The sequence below is a fragment of the Eubalaena glacialis genome, chromosome 3 (genome assembly GCF_028564815.1).
Source record: "Eubalaena glacialis isolate mEubGla1 chromosome 3, mEubGla1.1.hap2.+ XY, whole genome shotgun sequence".
Taxonomy (NCBI): Eukaryota; Metazoa; Chordata; class Mammalia; order Artiodactyla; family Balaenidae; genus Eubalaena; species Eubalaena glacialis.
In genome coordinates, this window is record NC_083718.1 from 28,705,093 (window position 1) to 28,720,558 (window position 15,466).

Genomic DNA, 15,466 nt, shown 5'->3' on the forward strand with positions numbered 1-15,466 from the left:
GATTCTGTTCCCATATAGGTCATTATAAAGTACTGAATAGAGTTCCCTGTGCTCTTCATCAGGTTCTTATTTATCTGTTCTATATATATGGTATGTATATGTCAAATTCGAATCTCCCAATTTATCCCTTCCCATCCTTTCCCCCCTGATAACCACAAGTTTATTTTCGACATCTGTGACTCAACTTCTGTTTTGTAAATGGGTTCATTTGTACCATTTCTTTAGATTCCACATGTAAGTGATATCATATGATATTGTTTTCTCTGTCTGACTTACTTCACTCAGTATGACAAACTCTAGATCCAACCATGTCGCCGAAAATGGCATTATTTCATTCTTTCTTATGGCTGAGTAATATTCCATTGTATATATGTACCACCTCTTCCTTATCCATTCCTCCATTGATGGATATTTAGGTTGCTTCCATGTCCTGGCTCTTGTAAATAGTGATGCAGTGAACATTGGGGTGCATGTATCTTTTTGAATTATGGTTTTCTCTGGGTATATGCCCAGGAGTGGGATTGCTGGATCCTATGGTAGCTTTATTTTTAGTTTTTTAAGGAATCTTTGTACTGTTCTCCATAGTGGCTGTATCAATTTACTTTCCCACCAACAGTGCAAGAGGGTTCCGTTTTCTCCACACCCTCTCCAGCATTTATTCTTTCTAGATTTTTTGATGATGGCCGTTCTGACCTGTGTGAGGTGGTACCTCATTGTAGTTTTGGTTTGCATTTCTCTAATAATAAGTGATGTTGAGCAACTTTTCATGTGTCTCTTGGTCATTTGTATGTCTTCTTTGGAGAAATATCTGTTTACATCTTTGGCCCCATTTTTTAAATGGGTTTGTTTTTTTGATACTGAGCTGTATGAGCTCTTTGTATATTTTGGAGATTAATCCCTTGTCCATTGCTTCGTTGTAGATATTTTCTCCCATTCTATGGGTTTTCTTTTCGTTTTGTTTATGGTTTCCTTTGCTGTGCAAAAGCTTTTATGTTTAATTAGATCACATTTGTTTATTTTTGTTTTTATTTTAATCACTTTCAGAGGTGTATCAAAAAAGACCTTGCTGCCATTTATGTCAGAGTGTTCTGCCTATGTTTTTCTCTAAGAGTTTTATAGTATCTGGTGTTATATTTAGCTCTTTAATCCATTTGCATTTATTTTTGTGTATGGTGTTAGAGAATGTTCTAATTTCATTCTTTTACATCTAGTTGTCCAGTTTTCCCAGTGCCTCTTATTGAAGAATTCCTCCATTGTGTATTCTTGCCTCCTTTGTCATAGATTAGGTGACCATAGGTGTGTTGTTTATCTCTGTACTTTCTATCCTGTTCCATTGATCTGTATTTCTGTGTTTTTGTGACAGTACCATACTGTTTTGATGACTGTAGCTTTGTAGTATAGTCTGTAGTCAGATAGCCTGATTCTCCCAGCACCGTTTGTCTTTCTCAGGATTGTTTTGGCTATACAGGGTCTTTTATGTTTCCATACAAATTTAAAATTTTTCTGTTCTAATTCTTTGAAAAATGCCATTGATAATTTGATAAGAATTACATTGAATCTGTAGATTGCCTTGGGCAGTATAGTCATTTTGACCATATTGGTTCTTCCAATCCAAGAACATGGTCTCTTTTTCCAATGGTTTGCAACGTCTTCAATTTCTTTCATCAGTGTCTTAGAGTTTTCAGAGTACATGTCTTTTGTCTCCTTAGGTAGGTTTATTCCTAGATATTTTATTCTTTTTTGATGCAATGGTAAATGGGATTGTTTTGTTAAAATCTCTTTCTGATCTTTGTTGTTAGTGTATAGAAATGCAGCAGATTTCTGTGTGTTAGTTTTGTGTCCTGCAACTTTACCAAATTCATTGATTAGTTCTAGTAGTTTTCTGGTAGCATCTTTAGGATTTTTGATGTATAGTATCATGCAAACAGTGACAGTTTTACTTCTTCTTTTCCAGTTTGGATTCCTTTTATTTCTTTTTCTTCTCTGATTTCCCTGGCTAGGACTTCCAAACCTAGGTTGAATAAAAGTGGCAAGAGTGCACATCCTTATCTTTTTCCTGATCTTAGGGGAAATGTGTTCAGTTTTTCACCATTGAGTATGATGTTTGCTGTGTAGTTGTCGTATATGGCGTTTATTATGTTGAGGTATGTTCTGTCTATGTCCACTAACCGGAGAGTTTTTATCATAAATGGGTGTTGAATTTTGTTAAAAGCCTTTTCTGCACTATTGATATGATTATATGGTTTTTATTCTTCATTTTCTTAATGTTCTGTATCACGTTGATTGATTTACATATGTTGAAGAATCCTTGCATCCCTGGGATAAATCCCACTTGATCATGGTGTATGATCCTTTTTGTTTTTTAATGAATTTTTAAAATTGGAATATAATTGCTTTACAATGTTGTGTTAGTTTCTGCTGTACAATGAAGTGAATCAGCTATATGTATATATGTATCCCCTCCCTTGTGGACCTCCCTCCCTGTCTCCATTGCACCCATCTAGGTCACCACAGACCACTGAGCTGAACTCCATGTGCTATACAGCAGGTTCCCACTAGGTCTGTATTTTACAGGTGGTAGTGTATTTATGTCACACCTAATCTTCCAATTCATCCAACCCTCCCCTTCCCCCACTGTGTCCACAGGTCCATTCTGTACATCTACGTCTCTATTCCTGCCCTGCAAATAAGTTCATCTGTACCATTTTTCTAGATTCCACATATATGTGTTAATATACAATATTTGTTTTTCTCTTTCTGACTTACTTCACTCTGTACGACAGATGGTAGGTCCATCCACATCTCTACAAATGACCCAATTTTATTTCTTTTCCTGGCTGAGTAATATTCCATTATATATATGTACCACATCTTTATGTTTTCATCTGTTGGTGGATATTAAAGTTGTTTCCATGTCCTGGTTATTATAAATAGTGCGGCAGGGTACATGTGACTTACTTTATATAAATTTATTTATTTTATTTATTTATTTTATTTATTTATATTTAGCTGCATTGGGTCTTCATTGCTGTGCACAGGCTTTCTCTAGTTGTGGTGAGCAGGGGCTGCTCTTTGTTGCATAACACAGGCTTCTCATTGCGGTGGCTTCTTTTCTTGCGGAGCATGAGCTCTAGGTGCGCAGGCTTCAGTAGTTGCAGCACACGGACTTAGTGCTCTGCAGCATGTGGGATCTTCCCAGACCAGAGATCGAACCTGTGTCCCCTGCATTGTCAGGTGGATTCTTAACCACTGCGCCACCAAGTAAGTCCCTGTGACTTTTTGAATTATGGTTTTCTCTGGGTATATGCCCAGTAGTGGGATTGCTGGGTCATATGGTAGTTCTATTTTTAGTTTTTTAAGGAACCGCTGTACCGATCTCCACAGTGGCCATATCAATTTACATTCCCACCAACAGTGCAAGAGTGTTCCTTTTTCTCCACACCCTCTCCAGCATTTATTGTTTGTAGATTTTTTGATGATGGCCATTCTGAACCAGTGTGAGGTGATACCTCATTGTGATGTTGATTTGCACTTCTCTAATAATTAGTGCTGTTGAGCATCTTTTCATGTGCCTCTTGGCCATCTGTGTGTCTTCTTTGGTGAAATGTCTATTGAGCTGCATGAGCTGTTTGTATATTTTGGAGATTAATCCCTTGTCTGTTGCTTCTTTTGCAAATATTTTCTCACAATCTGAGGGTTGTCTTTTCATCTTGTTTATTGTTTCCTTTGCTGTGCAAAAGCTTTTATGTTTAATTAGGTCACGTTTGCTTAATTTTGTTTTTATTTTCATTACTCTAGGAGATGGGTCGTAAAAGATCTTGCTGTGATTTATGTCAGAAAGTGTTCTGCCTATGTTTTCCTCTAAGAATTTTGTAGTGTCCAGTCTTACATTTAGGTCTTTAATCCATTTTGGTTTATTTTTGTGCATGGTGTTAGGTAGTGTTCTGACTTCATTCTTTCATATGTAGTTGTCCAGTTTTCCCAGCACCACTTATTGAAGAGGATGTTTTTTCTCTGACTTATATTCTTGCCTCCTTTGTCATAGATTAGGTGACCATATGTGCGTGGGTTTATCTCTGGGCTTTCTATCCTGTTCCATTGATCTATATTTCTGTTTTTGTGCTAGTACCATACTGTCTTGTTTACTGTGGCTTTGTAGTATAGTCTGAAGTCAGGGAGCCTGATTCCTTCAGCTCCGTGTTTCTTTCTGAAGATTGCTTTGGCTATTCAAGGTCTTTTGTGTTTCCATACAAATTGTAAAATATTTTGTTCTAATTCTGTGAAAAATGCCCTTGGTAATTTGATGGAGATTGCACTGAACGTGTAGATTACTTTTGGTAGTATAGTCCTTTTCATAATATTGATTCTTCCAATCGAGGAACATGGTTTATCTCTCCATTTGTTCGTGCCGTCTTTGATTTCTTTCATAAGTGTTTTATGGTTTTCGGAGTACAAGTCTTTTGCCTCCTTAGGTATTTTATTCTTTTTGTTGCAATGGTAAATGTGATTGTTTCCTTAATTTGTTTTTCTGATCTTTTGTTCTTAGTGTATACGAATGCAAGAGATTTCTGTGCATTACTTTTGTATCCTGCAACTTTACCCAATTCACTGATTAGCTCTGCTAGTTTTCTGGTGGCATCTTTAGGATTTTCTATGTAAAGGATCGTATCATCTGCAAACAGTGACAGTTTTACTTCTTCTTTTCCAATTTGTATTCCTTTTATTTCTTTTTCTCCCCTGATTGCCGTGTCTAGGACTTCCAATACTCTGTTGAATAATAGTGGTGAGAGTGGACATCCTTGTTTTGTTCGTGACCTTAGAGGATATGCTTTCAGTTTTTCACCATTGAGAATGATGTTTGCTGTGTATTTGTTATATATGACTTTTATTATGTTGAGGTAGGTTCCTTGTATGCTCACTTTCTGGAGAATTTTTATCATAAATGGGTGTTGAAATTTGTTAAAAGCTTGTTCTGCATCTATTGATGATTATATGGTTTTTCTTTAATTTGTTAATATTGGTGTATCACATTGATTGATTTGCGTATATTGAAGAATCCTTGCATCCCTGCGATAAAACCCTCTTGATCATGGTGCATGACCTTTTTAAAGTGTTGTTGGATTCTGTTTGCTAGTGTTTTGTTGAGGATTTTTGCTTCTATGTTCATCAGTGATACTGGTCCGTAATTTTCTTTTTTTATGATATCTTTTTCTGGTTTTGGTATCAGGGTGATGGTGGATTCGTTGAACGAGTTTGGGAGTGTTCCTTCCTCTGCAATTTTTTGGAATAGTTTCAGAAGGATAGTTGTTAGCTCTTCTTTCAGTGTTTCATAGAATTCACCTATGAAACCATCTGGTCCTGTAGTTTTGTTTGTTGGAAGATTTTAAATCACAGTTTCAATTTCATTACTTGTGATTGGTCTTTTTATATTTTCTATTTCTTCCTGTTTCAGTCTTGGAAGGTTGTACCTTTCCAATAATTTGTCCATTTCTTCCAGGTTGTCCATTTTATTTGCCTAGAGTTGCTTATAGTAGTCTCTTATGATCCTTTGTATTTCTGCAGTGTCAGTTGTAATTTCTTCTTTTTCATTTCTAATTTTATAGATTTGAGTCCTCTTACTTTTTTCTTGATGAGTCTGGCTAAAGGTTTATCAATTTTTTTTTTATCTTCTCAAAGAACCAACTTTTGTTTTTATTGATCTTTGCTATCATTTTCTTCGTTTCTATTTCATTTATTTCTGCTCTGATCTGTATGATTTCTTTCCTTCTACTAACTTTAGGCTTTCCTTTTTCTTCTTTCGCTAGTTGCTTTAGGTGTAAGATTAGATTATTTATTTGAGATTTTTTTTGTTTCTTGAGGTGAGTTTGAATTGCTATAAACTTCCTTCTTAGATCTGTTTTTTCTGAGTTCTGTAGGTTTTGTGTCATCATGTTTTCATTGTCCTTTGTCTCTAGGTATTTTTTCATTTCCTCTTTGATTTCTTAAGTGATCTCTTGTTTTTTTAGCATTGCAGTGCTTTGCCTCCATGTGTTTGTGTTTTTTAGTTTTTTTCCTCTACTTGATTTCTAATCTCATAGCGTTGTGGTTGGAAAAGATGTTTGACACGATTTCAATTGGTAAAAATTTTCCAGTGTTTGATTTCTTACCCAAGATGTGATCTATCCTGGAGAATCTTCCGTGTGCACTTGAGAAGAAAGTGTATTCTGCTGCTTTTGGGTGGAATGTACTATAAGTATCAATTAAGTCTATCTGGTCTATGGTGTCATTTAAAGTTTGGGTTTCCTTATTTATTTTCTTGCTGGATGATGTGTCCTTTGGTGTTAGTGAGGTGTAAAGTCTCTCAGTATAATTGTGTTACTGTCTTTTTCCTCTTTTTTGGCTGTTAGCATTTGCCTTATATATTGAGTTGCTCCCATGTTGAGTGCATAAATATTTATAATTTTTATGTTTTCCTTTTAGATTGATCCCTTGATTGTTATGTAGTGTCCTTCCTTATGTCTTGTAACAGTCTTTATTTTAAAGTCTATTTTATCAGATATGAGTATTGCTTCTCCAGCTTTCTTGTGATTTCCTTTTGCGTGGAATATCTTTTTCCGTCTCCTCACTTTCAGTCTGTATGTGTCCTTACATCTGAAGAGGGTCTCTTATAGACAGCATATATGGGTCCTGTTTTTGTATCCATTCAGCCAGTCTGTGTCTTTTGCTTGGAGCATTTAGTCCGTTTACATTCAAGGCGATTATCGATATGTATGTTCCTATTACTAATTTCTTAATTGTTTGGGGTTTGTTTTTGTGGGTATTTTTCTTGTTTTGCATTTCCTGCCTAGAGAAGTTCCTTTAGCATTTGTCGTAAAGCTGGTTTGGTGGTGCTGAATTCTCTTACCTTTTGCTTGTCTGTAAAGCTTTTGATTTCTCCATCAAATCTGAATGAGATCCTTGCTGGGTAGAGTAATCTTGCTTGTAGGTTTTTCCCTTTCATCACTTTAAATATATCCTGCCACTCCCTTCTGACCTGCAGAGTTTCTGCTGAAAAATCAGCTGATAACCTTATAGGGATTCCCTTGTATATTATTTGTTGCTTTTTCCTTACTGTTTTTAATATTTTTTCTTTGAATTTAATTGTTGTTAGTTTGATTAATATGTGTCTTGCCGTGTTTCTCCTAGGGTTTATCTAGTATGGGACTTTCTGCGCTTCCTGGATTTGATCGACTAATTCCTTTCCCATGTTAGGGAAGTTTTCGACTCTAATTTCTTCAGATATTGTCTCAGACCCTTTCTCTTTCCGTTCTTCTTCTGTGACCCCTACAATTCGAATGTTGGTGCATTTAATGTTGTCCCAGACGTCTCTGAGACTGTCCTCAGTTCTTTCCAGTCTCTTTTCTTTATTCTGCTCCTCGGAAGTTATTTCCACTATTCTGTCTGCCAGCTCATTTATCCCTTCTTCTGCATCAGTTATTCTGCTATTGATTCCTTTTAGTGTATTTTTCATTTCAGTTATTGTGTTGTTCTTCACTGTTTGTTTTTTAGTTCTACCTGGTGTTTGTTAACCATATCTTGTATTTCCTTGATCCACGCCTCCATTCTATTTTTGAGATTTTGGATCATCTTTATTATCATTACTCTGAATTCTTTTTCATATTGCTTGCCTATTTTCTCTTCATTTATTTGGTCTTGTAGGTTTTTACCTTATTCCTTCGTCTGTAACATATTTTTTTGTCGTGTTATTTTTTTTGATGGGTGGTACTATGTTCTTGTCTTACTGGTTTTTTGGCCCGAGGCGCCCAGCACTGGAGTTTATAGGCATTTGTTTAGAGCCGGGTCTTGGTGTTGAGATGAGGATTTCTGGGAGACCTCACTCTGATTAATATTTCCTGTGGTCTGAGGTTCTCTGTTAGTCCGGTGGTTTGGGCTTGGCGGACACTCCACAGGAGCTCAGGCCAGATCCCCTGCCTGGGAACCAAGATCCCTCAAACCACGTGGTGTGGCAAAAGAGAAGAAAAAAAAAAAAGGACCAAATAGAGAGACTGATGTAGAGAACAAACGTTATGGACACCAAGGGGGAAAGCAGCTGGTGGGGTGGTGGTGGTGGTGGGATGAATTGGAAGGTTGGGATTGGCATATATACACTAATATGTATAAAATAGATAACTAATAAGAACCTGCTGTAGAAAAAAAATAAATAAAATAAAATTCAAAAAAAGGAGCAGTACAAAAACAAACAATAAAAAATAAAATAAAATTAGAAAAAGATATATAAGATATATTAGGAAAAAGAAAAATATAAGTGAAAGAACTAAAACAAGGTAAAACAGAACCACAACAGAAAAAAAAAGTGGGCGGGAGCAAGCCAAAACGAGCAGAACAATAACAGTATATAAAGAACAAAATAAAATAAGAAAAATTTCAAAATTTATTTGAAAAAATAAAAATTAAAATGAAACAACAAAATAAAATGGAACCACAATCTTAAAAAGAAAAAAAAATGCTGGAAAAGGCCTTGGCTGTGGGGGTGGGGTTGGGGCTTAGTTGAGGGCGAGGTTTAGGCAGGGGGCGGGACCTAGGCTCAGGACCCATGCAACCGGAATATTCAGCACTGCTGGAGAGGGCCTCGGAGTGCGGAGTTCAGAGGTAAGGCACTGGGTGGAGGTGCGGGGGCAAGGTTTAGGCCCAACTTGGTCGTAAGGGGTCTTGGAGTGTGAAGTGCAGAGGTAAGGTTCTGGGTGGGGGCGGGGCTTATGCTCAGCATGGCTGGAGGGAGCCACAGAGATCGGATGATTAGGACCTCAGCAGGCTTTCTGGGGCCCAAGTGGGCAGGGGAAACACTGGCTGCATTCCCTTCCAATCCATTGTTCTCCCGACAGTCTTTCGCCATCCCTGTTGATCCCCTCACTGTGGGTGGGCTTCCCAAGAGTAGGAACCCCTTTCCTCCCCCAGCCGCCTCTCCAAGGCTCCAGTTCCATCTTGCCTCCACTTCTCCTCCCTCCTCCCTCCCCACCATGTCTTACTCTGTTGCTCTGGTGTTCCTCCTGTCCCCTTAGGTTTCCGTGGTCCCCCACGTGGTAGGTGCCCTAGTTGTGAGGATATGCGAACTCCATGTCCTTCTAGTCTGCCATCTTTATGATCCTTTGAATGTGTTGTTGAATTTGGTTTGCTAATATTTTGTTGAAGATTTTTGTGTCTATGTTCATCAGTGATATTGGCCTGTAATTTTCTTTTTTTGTGTTATCTTTGTCTGGTTTTGGTATCAGGGTGATGGTGGCATCGTTGAGCAAGTTTGGGAGTGTTCTTTTCAGTTGTTTGGAATAGTTTCAGAAGGATAAGTGTTAACTATTCTTTGATAGAATTCACCTGTGAAGCCATCTGGTCCTGGACCTTTGTTTGTTGGAAGTTTTTAAATCACAGTTTCAATTTCAGTACTTGTGATTAGTCTGTTCATGTTTTCTATTTCTTTCTGTTTCAGTCTTAGGAGATTGTACCTTTCTAAGGATTTGTCTGTTTCTTCTAGGTTATCCATTTTATTGGCGTAGAGTTGCTTGTAGTAGTCTGTTATGATCCTTTGTATTTCTGTGGTGTCCTTTGTAACTTCTCCTTTTTCATTTCTAATTTTATTGATTTGAGTCCTCTCCCTTTTTTCCTGATGAGTCTGGCTAAAGGTTTATCAATTTTGTTAATCTTCTCAAAGAACCAGCTTTTAGTTTCATTGATCTTTGCTTTTGTTTTCTTTGTCTCTATTTCATTTATTTCTGCTTTGATCTTTATGATTTCTTTCCTTCTACTAACTTTAGGTTTTGTTTGTTCTTTTTTGTCGAGTTGTGTTAGGTGTAAAGATAGATTGTTTACTTGAGATTTTTCTTGTTTCCTGAGTTAAGATTGTATTGCTATAAAATTCCCTCTTAGAACTGCTTTTGCTGCGTCCCATAGGTTTTGGATCATCATTGTTTTGTTATCGTTTGTCTCTAGGTATGTTTTTATTTCCTCTTTGATTTCTTCAGTGGTCCATTGGTTATTTAGTAACATATTGTTTGGCCTCCATGTGTTTGTGGTTTTTACAGTTTTTTCCCTGTAATAGATATCTAATCCCATAGCATTGTGGTCGGAAAAGATGCTTGATATGATTTCAGTTTTCTTAAACTTACAGAGAGCCACTGAAGTCAGGTCCCAGGATTGCAGTAATCATGGATCTGGACCCACTGTTGTTGCTATGGGGCAAGCTCCATCCTTAGCCTGGCCCAACGTACATGTGTATGTGCCAACAGAATCTACAGCTGCTAAAGCTAGGCTTGTGTTTTCTGTGGGAGCACTGCTTGTTTGTTCAGATATGCTGTAGGCTCTGAGTTTACAAGGCCAGTCTTGGAGATGTCATTTCACAGTTTGCACAGCTACGAGGAGAGATTTCGGCTTTTCTTCCTTAGTTGATGTCCCCTGGGGCTTAGCTGTGGTTACAACCCCACCTCTGCATGTGGGTCACCCACAGGGGTCTGCTTGTGAGGCTGCCCTGGATCATATGAGTTTGCTCTGGTGAGGAGGGGGCTCGGAGGCTGTGTAGCAGCCAGGGTTGCGGGACCCCTGGCGGCAACAGGTGCATGGGGAAACCGGTGGCCGCGGGCATGAAATAGTTGACCCCTGTGGTGGCCCTTCCTAGTGCTCGGCCACGGGTGCAAGAGAGCCTTCCCTGGCGTTGACAAGGCACGTAGGGAAGCCAGAGGCCGCGAGAGAGCCGGCCCCAGTGGGGGCCCTTCTGAGTGCCCAGGGAGGCAAGGGCCAGTGCATGGGGAGAAAGGCTGCAATGGCAGCTCCTCCCTTTCTGTGTCACTTAACAATGGCCCTTTCCTGCTATGGCAGTCTCAGTTTCCTCCACAAGCATTCCCAGTTGCGGATTTCCTCACTCCCGTCTCCTCATGCTCTCTCCTCACAGCCAACAGCAATCCTCTCCCTGGATTTACTCCCCAAACCCCACATTCCAGCACCCAGCCCCTTTCCACACTGGGACACACGTCTCAGACTGGGGCACAAAGGGCTGTGGCACAGACCATCTGTGTAGGTCTCACTCCGTCCTGCCTGCCACAGACCGGGTGCTGCACTCTCTTCCGATAGCCCCCGAAACTCCCCTTCTGTGCCAACTGATCTCCCTGCCGGTGAGGGGCTTCCCAAGATGTGGCAACCTCTTCTCTTCTTTTTTCTTCTTCTTTCTTTCATCCTCCCCAGTTACGTGGGGATTTCTTGTCCTTTTAGGTGACCGAGGTCCTCTGCTAACTTTCAGCCTGTGCTCTGTGAGAACTGTTCCATTTGTAGATGTATTCTTGATGCATTTGTAGGGAGAGATGAACTCCACGTCCTCCTACTCCTCCGCCATCGTGACCTCCTCCCCTTTTCTTTCTTCTTAAAATTTAATTGATTTCTTTTTTCTTTTCTTTCTTTTTTTTGGCCGCATTGCACCATGCACACAGCATGTAGGAATCCACTTCCTTGACCAGGGATCAAACCCGTACCCCCTGCAATGGAAGCATGCATTCTTAACCACTGGACCGCCGGGGAAGTCCCTAATTGACTTCTGCCCTGATCTTTATTATTTTTTTCTTCTAATTCTTTTGGATATAATTTGCTGTTTTTCTAGTTTCTTAAGGTAGAAGCTGAGGTCATCTGTTTGAGACGTTTCTGACATTTACGTCAAATGGGTGGTAAAGAGGAAAGAAATACTTCTAAAAGGCACAAAAATCTTCAATAACTTCTGATTGTTGGTAGGATAAAACCCCAGATCCTTAAATTGTTATTTTTAAATCCCTCTAAACTGAATTTAAATTTAAGATGATAAACTGAGCATACCTCCTCTTTCATCTAAAAGCCTATTAAAATAATAGCAGAGGACTTTTTAAAAGGGACAAGCCCACGAAAATGAAAAGCTGTGTGAGGGAAGGACATTAGTGGAGAAACATTATCAAAATTTTGGAAGTTTGTGGATAAATAGAGTAGGAAAAGCATTCATAGAGGGGGCTATAGAGAGCAATAGTAATTCTGCTTGGCAAAATCCTGGTAATCACCTACTACTTAGAAATGGGAATGAGAAATGAAACTGAAAATAGGCAGATTAAAGACATTCTTAGAGTTCTATGACTCCTTCTTCTGCCTTGGACCAGTTGCTTTCTCAGAAGATATACTGCTGTTGTTCTTCTGTTTCTTTGCACTGGGCTCCAGAATTGTTTTCAACATTTCTTATACATGTATCTTTCTCTTTCTTGGAGTCCATTCTTATTTTGATACAGTACATTCTCAAACACTCCCTTCAATACTTTTCTCTTAGATATATTTGGAAATGTTTGTGGAGGACATTTTTGATTGTCACATTGTCCGGGAGTAGTGGCACTACTAAATCCTTAGAAACTTGAGTTCTTGGAAGTGAGTGAAAATGATTTTATTTTCCCTTTGCCCTTACTAATAATTTGAGTAGTTGTGAGATTCTACGTTTAAAATTATTGTCTCCACTATCTGAGAATTGCTTAAATTATTTCTTGCATCCATGATTGGTGATGAGAAAGCCAATGCCATTCTGATTTTTCGTCATTTAAGTGTGCTTAGAAGTTGGTAAAATTTGATTTTGAGTAGATAATGCAAATATATACATATAAGTTTACAAATAAATTGTATCAAATGTTTCATATTATGTATTTTCATTTGTATTTTTCAGACAATGAATGATTTTGACTATTTGAAACTACTAGGTAAAGGCACTTTTGGGAAAGTTATTTTGGTTCGAGAGAAAGCAAGTGGAAAATACTATGCTATGAAGATTCTGAAGAAAGAAGTTATTATTGCCAAGGTAACTGATTACTAGAGTTGATTATTAAATTTTTGTTTATGGTGTCCACAAGTGTGTGTGTTCATGCATGCACATGACTAAAGTGTAGAAATTCCATTAAATAACCAAAATGTTGATTGTAGGCTACAGCTACAATAATATCTGTATATTAATATTTATTTACAGTATTAAAAGTTTCAAAGTTTGTAATATCATCTGACTATTAGAATCTATTTTATTCCTTTGAGAGGGAAATATTTATTCTATGCTTGTGTGTTTGGGATAATGTTTTCACTATATATTTGTGCCTATATCACTAATTACAGTAGTGATACTTTTTGATATTTCCCCCCAACATTCTGAGTTTTTTATTATTAAATAAAATGGTGAATAGAATAGATTATTAGCATAGATTGTTTGTGCCCATAAATTTTATGTAATCATTGAATGGAAAAGCATTCTTAATAAATTTAAAATACTAGAATAATAAAACTAAAATGATCACTACAATACTTCTACTTAAAATCCATCACCACACATAGTTACAAGCTTTATTTTTTGTGGTCAGACCTTTTAAGATTTATTCTTCTAGCAAGTTTCAAATATACATTATGGTATTATTAACTGTATTTATCATTCTGTACATTAAATCCCCATGAATTCTTTATTTTATAACTATAATTTGTATTTTAAAATATATATATTTATTAAACTGAAGAATTAAAATATTATAAATTATGGTTGATTTACAATAGTGTGTTAGTTTCAAGTGTACAGCATAATGATTCAGTTATTTTTTCTGATTATATTCCATTATAGGTTATTACAAGATACTGAATATAATTCCGAGATATACAGTAAATCCTTGTTGCTTATCTATTTTATGTATAGTAGTTTGAATCTGTTAATCCCATACTCCTAATTAGTCCCTCCCCTCTGGTAACCATAAGTTTGTTTTCTGTGTCTGTGAGTCTATTTCTGTTTTGTATATAGATTCATTTATTTTTTTTTAGATTCCACATAAAAGTGATATCATATTGTATTTGTCTTTGTCTGACTTACTTCACTAAGTATAATAATCTCTAGGTCCATTCATGTTGCTGCAAATGGCATTATGTCATTCTTTTTTATGGCTGAGTAATATTCCATTGTGTGTGTATGTATATATATATATACACATATACATACATACATATATGTGTGTGTGTGTGTATGCCACATCTTCTTAAGCCAACTGTCTACTGATGGGCACTTGGGTCATTTCCACGTCTTGCCTATTGTAAATAGTGCTGCTGTGAACATTGAGGTTCATGTATCTTTTTGAATTAGAGTTTTTGTCTTTTCTGGATATATGCCCAGGAGTGGGATTGCTGGATCATATGGTAGCTCTGTTTTTAGTTTTTTAAGGCATCTCCATACTGTTTTCCATAGTGGCTGCATCAATTTACATACCCACCAACAATGTAGGAGGGTTCCCTTTTTTCCATACCCTCTCCAACATGTATTATTTGTGGACTTAGTGATGATAGTCATTCTGACAGGTGTGAGGTGATACTTCATTGTGGTTTTGATTTGCATTTCTCTAATAATTAGTGATGTTGAGCATCTTCTTTGGAGAAATGTCTACTTAGGTCTTCTGCCCATTTTTAAATTGGATTGTTTTTTTTTTAATATTGAGTTCCATGACCTGCTTGTATATTTTAGATATTAACTCCTTGTTGGTAGCATCATTTGCAGATATTTTTCTCCCATTCGATAGGTTGTCTTTTTGTTTTGTTGATGGTTTCCTTTGATGTGCAAAAGCTTTTAAGTTTAATTAGGTCCCATTTTTAATTTTTGCTTTTATTTCTTTTGTTTTTGAATATTGATCTAAGAAAATATTGCTTCAATTTATGTCCTAGAATGTTTTGCCTATGTTCTCTTCTAGGATTTTTATGGTGTCTTGTCTTATATTTAAGTGTTTAAATCATTTTGAGTTTATTCTTGTATATGGTGTGAGGGAGTGTTCTAATTTCAGTGATTTACACACAGCTATCCAGCTTTCCCATCACTACTTGTTGAAGAAACTGTCTTTTCTCCATCTTATATACTTGCCTCCTCTGTCGAAGATTGACTGTAGGTGCATGGGTTTATTTATGGGCTCTCTATTTTGTACCATTGAGCTATATATTTGTTTTTGTTCCAGTACCATGCAGTTTTAATTACTGTAGCTCTGTAATATAGTCTGATGTCAGGGCACATGATATTTCCAGCTCTGTTCTTCTGTCTCAAGATTGCTTTGGCAATTTGGGGTCTTTTGTGGTTCCATATAAATTTTAGGAATATTTGTTCTAGCTCTGTGAATAATGTCATAGGTATTTGGACAGGAATTGCATTAAATCTGTAGATTTAATGGGTAGTATGGCCATTTTAATTATATTAATTCTTCCAATCCATGGGCATTCCATTTCATCATTGAATCATCTTCAGTTTCCTTTATCAGTGTTTTATAGTTTTCAATGTATAGATCTTCATCTCCTTGGTTAAGTTTCTTCCTAGATATTTTATTTTATTTTTTTTACACTATTTCAAATGGGATTGCTTTTTTACTTTCTCTTGTTGATATATCATTATTAGTGTAAAGAAACCAATTTGTGTATATTGGTCTTTTATCCTGCTATCTTGCTGAATTCA

At 37.0% G+C, this 15,466-nt stretch overlaps 1 protein-coding gene across 1 annotated transcript in view; it reads left to right on the plus strand.

Moving 5' to 3' along the window:
* Positions 1-15,466, plus strand: part of AKT3 (AKT serine/threonine kinase 3) — a 332,652-nt gene that overhangs the window by 164,141 nt on the left and 153,045 nt on the right. Inside the window, exon 6 of the mRNA XM_061187389.1 lies at positions 12,683-12,814. Within this exon, the coding sequence (XP_061043372.1) occupies positions 12,683-12,814 (132 nt within the window). The remainder of the gene's footprint in view (positions 1-12,682; positions 12,815-15,466) is intronic.